The 7,815-nt window shown below is 49.9% G+C and overlaps 1 protein-coding gene across 1 annotated transcript; it reads left to right on the top strand.

Moving 5' to 3' along the window:
* The first annotated feature begins 3,272 nt into the window (after window positions 1–3,272).
* Window positions 3,273–6,237, top strand: FOXG1 (forkhead box G1). Its single transcript, XM_024551278.4, has one exon. The coding sequence runs from the start codon at window positions 3,862–3,864 to the stop codon at window positions 5,320–5,322; it is 1,461 nt and encodes a 486-aa protein (XP_024407046.1). The 5' UTR covers window positions 3,273–3,861; the 3' UTR covers window positions 5,323–6,237.
* The last annotated feature ends 1,578 nt before the right edge of the window (window positions 6,238–7,815 follow it).

Here is a 7,815-nt window from a genome sequence, read left to right as displayed (position 1 = left end):
GCAGTTCTAAAAAGAAGCCATTGCTGAGACTAATGTGGGCTGCTGAGTAAACAGTGCATGTTTTGTTGAACAAGCCTACTCCCACACCTATATATGGCACTCTATCTCACCACAAAGTCCAATTAAAATTATTAACAAGAATTCAAACTCACTTCACCCAAAATTTCAAATAACCTTTTTCACGAGGGAGACTAGATCTTTAATATAGTAAACTATAAACTCTTTATTCCTACACAATATCCTATTTTGGAAGACTTGCATTCATGCAACCCTTAAAATAATATAACACATTCTTAATTTGCATGCAAAACATTTTTCCAGTCAATATAAGCTCCTGGCACATAAAATCAGATTATTACAGCTCTCATTAGCAGACTTCAATTTTTGCTATTCGAAAGTAAACAGAAGAGAAACTTATTTCCACCTGCTAAAATTTCATGCAGGAATACAAAAACAATGCACACTCAGCTTTGACCTAAGAAACACCTTAAAATATTAAAAATTCATCAGTCAGTGCTGGTGTTGTATTCAAGGAATGCTCCTCCAGTTTGCTGCTGAGCTTGGATTTGAATAAAATGCCCAATGTTAACAAACAATACCCACGTTTGGCACTTTGTGTATTAAATTGATCAAACAGATTTTAGGAAGCACAATGCACAATTTGTACAGACCTGATTGAGTTAATATAATATCAGCAAATTTTACATCGAAATGATTCTGTTTCTTTTCTTTGTGTTTAAAACCAGCACAGATTACAAATTTTAATGATCTGAAAATGTTTGGTATACAAAATCATGCTTATTTCAGTATTAGCAAAAACACAAGAAATTTTTCAACACAAACACCCAGCTGTGTCTATTTTAAAAGCAGTTCAATGACAGCTTGCACTTATGAGCATGCAATCAGCTAATTTCGCTTTTTTTTTCTTCTGTGTTAATCAACACTTTCCTTCCTGCATATCAGAGTACAAATAGTATAGTTACTCCACATCAGTAAATGTTTACGTAACCTGTCCTTTCCCAAGAATCCGGTTACACCGAATCATTTCACGCTAGACCGGCTACGAAAACGTACCGGGCCGTCCACCTCAGAGGGAGCCCTTGTGTGCCATTACAAGTGGCCACGGGAAGGGGGGCGGGGGGGGCGCGGCGCGAGCGAGAGGGACGGAGGAAGGAGCCGCGGTGGGGACGTGCGGCGGCAGGGGGCGAGGAGGGGGGAACCAGCAGCGGCAAAGTGGGAGCAACAGGCCGCAGCAGGGACGTCGGGAGGGGGCCCGGGAGCGGGAAGGGGAAGGCGCCGGGATCCCCGCAGCCCGGTCCGAAAAGCCCGTCCCCTCACTCGGCTCCGCGCGAAATCTGCGCTTCAAGTCAGTGCCGGGGGCCAGGCCGCTAACGACGTTGGGAGTGAAGCCCTGGACTTTTCCCACACGTGAATATAATTCACTCGAAAGTAAGAAAATATGTAGAAGGAGGGGCGGTACATACACACAGGGGAAGGACAGTTGAGGGTGGTCCCGCGTCCAAAGCTCTAATGGAAACCATTTGAACACTCACTGGTTGTTCTGTAATTGTCTGTTTTTCTCTTCGGAGTCTACTCTCAGAATTTCCAGGTGAGGGGCGGGAAGGGGGAGCCGCTCCCTATTCACCTGCGTGTCGCCGACCGCGCTCTCGCGGCGGGGCCGAGACTCAACGTCACACAGGCACGCGGGGTCTTCCTTCCTGGTCTCAAACACCCCGTCTGCCAGATAATTTGAGTTTATCATAGTGAAAAATGTTCGCATTTTATTATTTACCTTTAGAGGAGAAAAGGGGGTACTTTTATTTATGCTTCTCCTCCACCTCCCTCTTCTCTCGGGGCTCCACCCTCGGTGAAGCGCGGGGCGCTGCGCGCCCAGTGGGGTGAAGCGGCCTTTGATCAGTGGTCTCCGCACCGAATTCCGGCCCCTGGGAAATGCGGGGCCGTGGCCCTGCCCCCGCCCGCGGGGTCCCTTTAAAGCCCCCGAAGCACAGTCCCCCCTCTCACTTGAGCCCTCAGCCGAGCCGCCCCGGTGCCGACGCCCCCAGGCCCCGCGGCGCCTTCCCTCGGCCGCGCGGCGGGAAGGGCTGGCGTCGGCGCGCGGCTGCTGCGGGGTTCAGGCTCGCACACATTGAAAGCATTTCAGAAACGGGAAGGAAAACTAAAGAGTGAAAATGGGAAGTCTTTAAAAAAAACGGAAAGAAACAGACGCCCACCCTGATTGTCCCTCCAATGTTAACAAGCAAAATGAAAACATTTCCAGGGTGATCACTCGAGGCTATTCGCCTCCGACTTGGATTAAAAACTGAGGAGAAGCTGGAGCGGCGCGGAGAAAACGACCCGTCGCGCAGCGCGAGAGCGTCGGTCTGCGGCTGGGCCGCGGGAAAGGAAGAGGCGCACGTCCACAGCATGTGTTACCGGCTTTATTTCGAGACCGTTTGGCCCTGTCCTCTCCCCGAGCTCCCCGCGCCGCGCAACGCCCGCGCGGGCGCCCGCCGCTGAGCCGCCCCCGCCCGCCGCCTCCGCCGCGCCGCGAGCCCCAGGCCCGGCTCCCCCGCGGGGCCCAAGCCTCGAGCCCCACGCTCGCCGCCGCCCAGGCCGCAAGAACCGAGTAAGTAACCCCTGCTTTGCCCCGCGCGCGCCGGCCCACGTCTCCTCCTCGTCCCGTCGTTTCCGACCCCCTCCCACACCCCCTCCCCCAAAGGCGCAGGGCACCCCTCCCCACGCCAGGGGTGGGCCTTCCCTCCCCGGCCACAGCCGGGCAGCAGTGTTACCTACTAGGGGCACAGTTTCCCTAAGGACGCGGAAAGGCCGGGCGGCCTGTAGGGCCGACTGGGGAAAGTAGTGCCTCGCTTCTTCCTCCTCCATTTCCTGCCCTTGCCTTTCGTCCTCTCCCCGCACTCCCACACGTCTCTCCACCGCTACCGCCGCCCCCGCTTTTAAAAATAAAATTGGATACAAACTTTAATCAATAAGGACAAACACTGACGCTCAAAGGAAAATGACCCTAGAGACAGTGAGAAGGGAGGCGGAAATGTGAGATAGCTGCCCTACGAGGGGGCATTCGGCCGAGCGGCCCCGCGGAGTGGAGGGGGCGCAGGGGGCGCAGATAAGGGCCGCGGCGCAGCGTGCTCCCGCCGAAGTATCCCTACGCCGCTCCGTGAGGACCGGGCCCACGGAGAGGGGGAGGTGAGCGCCCGAGGGGGCGGGAGCCGGAGGGCGGGGCGTGGGTGGGTGGGCCCAGGCCCGTTGATTGGTCGACGGCGGAAGAGACGCGCCCGCACGCCGCCGGCTCTGATTGGCCCAGCCGTAGGAAAGGTTAAACCAAAAATTTTTTTACAGCGCTAGTGTGCGCCTGTAGCTCGGAAAATTAATTGTGGCTATAGCCGCCTCGATCGCTGTCTCCCCAGCCTCGCCGCGGCCGCTCCGGGACGCGCCCGCCCGCCGCCCGGCTCTCCCCCCCTTTGGGCTGCTGCTGCTGCTGCTGCTGTGACTGCTGCTGCGAGAGGAGGAGGAGGAGGAAGCAGCAGGGGGGGGGGAGCGGGGGGTGGGGGGGAGACCAAGAAGTAGAGTTGGGAGCGAGGGAGCTTCACCCCCGGGGCGGTGGTTGTTTCTTTTTTTCTCTTTCTTTCTTTTTTTCTTTTCCTTTTTTCCCCTTCTAATTCCTGAGGGGTGGTTGCTGCTTTTGCTACATGACTTGCCAGCGCCGGAGCCTGCGGTCCAACTGCGCTGCTGCTGGAGCGCTCAGTGCCGCCGCCCGCGCCCAGCTCGACACCCACCGGTCACCGCCTGCCGCGTCGCTTCCCGGCTCCTGCGCCTCCGCCGCTGTCCCTCGACGACTGGGTGATGCTGGACATGGGAGATAGGAAAGAGGTGAAAATGATCCCCAAGTCCTCGTTCAGCATCAACAGCCTGGTACCAGAAGCGGTCCAAAACGACAACCACCACGCGAGCCACGGCCACCACAACAGCCACCACCCCCAGCACCACCATCACCACCATCACCATCACCACCACCCCCCGCCGCCGCCGGCTCCGCAACCGCCGCCTCCGCCGCCGCAGCAGCCGCCTCCTCCCCAGGCACCGCAGCCGCCTCAGGCACGGGGCGCCCCGGGTGCGGACGACGACAAGGGCCCCCAGCAGCTGCTTCTCCCGCCGCCACCACCGTCCTCGGCTGCCACCCTGGACGGGGCCAAAGCAGACGGGCTGGGAGGCAAGGGAGAGCCGGGCGGCGGGGCCGGGGAGCTGGCGCCTGTCGGGCCGGACGAGAAGGAAAAGGGCTCCAGCACCGGGGGGGAGGAGAAGAAGGGGGCGGGCGAGGGCGGCAAAGACGGGGAGGGGGGCAAGGAGGGCGAGAAGAAGAACGGCAAGTACGAGAAGCCGCCGTTCAGCTACAACGCGCTCATCATGATGGCCATCCGGCAGAGCCCGGAGAAGCGGCTCACGCTCAACGGCATCTACGAGTTCATCATGAAGAACTTCCCTTACTACCGCGAGAACAAGCAGGGCTGGCAGAACTCCATCCGCCACAACCTGTCTCTCAACAAGTGCTTCGTGAAGGTGCCGCGCCACTACGACGACCCAGGCAAGGGCAACTACTGGATGCTGGACCCGTCGAGCGACGACGTGTTCATCGGCGGCACCACGGGCAAGCTGCGGCGCCGCTCCACCACGTCGAGGGCCAAGCTGGCCTTCAAACGCGGGGCGCGCCTCACCTCCACCGGCCTCACCTTCATGGACCGCGCCGGCTCCCTCTACTGGCCCATGTCGCCCTTCCTGTCCCTGCACCACCCCCGCGCCAGCAGCACTTTGAGTTACAACGGCACCACGTCGGCCTACCCCAGCCACCCCATGCCCTACAGCTCCGTGTTGACTCAGAACTCGCTGGGCAACAACCACTCCTTCTCCACAGCCAACGGCCTGAGCGTGGACCGGCTGGTCAACGGGGAGATCCCCTACGCCACTCACCACCTCACGGCCGCGGCGCTTGCCGCCTCAGTGCCCTGCGGCCTGTCGGTGCCCTGCTCTGGGACCTACTCCCTCAACCCCTGCTCGGTCAACCTGCTTGCGGGCCAGACCAGTTACTTTTTCCCCCACGTCCCGCACCCGTCAATGACTTCGCAGAGCAGCACGTCCATGAGCGCCCGCGCCGCGTCGTCCTCCACGTCTCCGCAGGCTCCCTCGACCCTGCCCTGTGAGTCTTTAAGACCCTCTTTGCCAAGTTTCACGACGGGACTGTCTGGGGGACTGTCTGATTATTTCACACATCAAAATCAGGGGTCTTCTTCCAACCCTTTAATACATTAACATCCCTGGGACCAGACTGTAAGTGAACGTTTTACACACATTTGCATTGTAAATGATAATTAAAAAATAAGTCCAGGTATTTTTTATTAAGCCCCCCCCCCATTCTGTACGTTTGTTCAGTCTTTAGGGTTGTTTATTATTCTAACAAGGTGTGGAGTGTCAGCGAGGTGCAATGTGGGGAGAATACATTGTAGAATATAAGGTTTGGAAGTCAAAATTATAGTAGAATGTGTATCTACATAGTGACTGTTTTGCCATTTCATTCAAACCTGACAAGTCTGTAAGAGCCGCCAAATTTCCATGTGTGCAGTATTATAAGTTATCATGGATCTAAATGGTGGATGCAGATCTTGAGAACAACCTAAATTATGGGGAGAGTTTTTAAATGTTAAACTGTAATTTGTATTTAATACGCATTTGTAGTAAAGGTGCCCAAGAAATTATTTTGGCCATTTATTGTTTTGTCCTTTTCTTTTAAAAGCTGTTTTTTTTTTGTTTACTTTTAGACCAAAGATTGGGTTCTAGAAAATGCACTTGGTATACTAAGTATTAAAAAACAAACAAACAAAAAAGTGAAAGTTGTTTCAGTTGGCAGCACTGCCCATTCAAATGAATTGGAAGGGGACAAAATTAATGATTGCCTTCAGTTTGTGTTGTGTATATTTTGATGTATGTGGTCACTAACAGGTCACTTTTATTTTTTCTAAATGTAGTGAAATGTTAATACCTATTGTACTTATAGGTAAACCTTGCAAATATGTAACCTGTGTTGCGCAAATGCCGCATAAATTTGAGTGATTGTTAATGTTGTCTTAAAATTTCTTGATTGTGATACTGTGGTCATATGCCCGTGTTTGTCACTTACAAAAATGTTTACTATGAACACACAGAAATAAAAAATAGGCTAAATTCATATATATCTTGATACTTTTGTCTCTTTTATTAAGTAGAGCTAATTACTAAAAGATCATTTAAGTTCTAGGGAATTCAAAGGCTTTTTCAGCCACTAAAATTTAAACTGCTCCTTTCATTTAAACTAAGACTTTAAAAATGAAAATAGTATTTTTTCCCATTGTGGAATTACATTACCAGGAGCAGACTATTGAATAAACACTAGCTTTAAACAAAATATGGGCTTTTCAGCTTATATCTTTAAGTTTCTGTAGATATACTAAAAATATACATAATTTAATGTGCATAGTATTTATCTTGTGTTTATTTTCAAATCAGTCAATAGAATGCTTTTCATATATTTTATTTCAGATATCTTGTTTATACCACTTGATAAGTTATAAATAAATGTATATGGTTAGATAGAAGTGGATATAATTCACACATATGTAATATATATAAACACAGAGTCCTTCAGTTCAGGTAAAATTTGCGCTATGAATGCTGCAAATATTTTTGTTTAAATATTTGTATTTATACTAAGTCAGCATTTATTTTGGTGGCTGTTTACCCACAATGGAAGAGTTCTAATAAAGATGTGCTGAAGTTGGAATATAGATTTTGCTTAAGTGATCACCTGTTGTAATGACTTGCAGATCAATGTTTATATTTTATTTTTAAATTATAACAATTTAAAATTCTAGATGTTCAGAAGTAGTAAAATGCCGTTCTCATTTTTTTATACTTTACAATGTATAGGTATTTATTTGATTCCCTTTTAGATAAGTCTGTAAAATCTAGAGATTTGTTTCTTTTGCTTACAGTCATAATTTTAACTTGCAATATACATATGCATGCATGTATATGCACGTATATATATAAATCTGAAACAAAATGGAAACATTTTTTAATTGTTTCAGCAGCCCAATTGCTATGACTCCAGAAAATAATTAGAAAACCTAAGTAAAAGGTTTAGTAACTAATTGGATCCTGTGGTGAGTCCGTGGAGGACAAGTTGTTCATTTGTTACAATTGTATAGTCTGAAATGTGTTCTGCAGTAATGCAATAAGCTGGCTCCTTCTTACAATGGGCCCAATGAAAAATAATCTGTCCCCAAGATGTTATCGGCAAACACTTAGAGAGTTGCTGGGGGGGGGGGGGAGCCTAGGAGAGAAGCAAGGGTGACTCAAATAGATTTGAAATAGAAATACAGAACAATTAATATCGGAATAAGGAGATGGTTGTGAATGGAGAGATAGAAGTAGAGAATGAGGAGAGGGAAGGGGAAAAAGGATATTTTAACTGAAAAAAATCTACTACTACCAAAAAGAAAGAAAGAATGAGAAAAGGGGAAGAGAGAGAAATCTAAGAAAGATAAAGTTGGGGAATATTGAAAGAGTTGGAACCAAATATGTACAAATAGGAAATGGACCAAATATACTAAGACAGCTAGTTTATTTACTTCCTTTAAGCAGACTGGACATGATTTTATTTTCTTCGTATGAGAGCAGTTTCACCAAAGGTCCAAGTTCCTTGAAATTTAACAGTTCTTTAGAATGAAGCATAAAAGAAAATTCCGCAAATAAATTGTTTTAGAAGCC

Source organism: Desmodus rotundus, chromosome 7 (genome assembly GCF_022682495.2).
Source record: "Desmodus rotundus isolate HL8 chromosome 7, HLdesRot8A.1, whole genome shotgun sequence".
NCBI lineage: Eukaryota > Metazoa > Chordata > Mammalia > Chiroptera > Phyllostomidae > Desmodus > Desmodus rotundus.
This window is presented reverse-complemented; position numbering and strand designations above follow the sequence as displayed.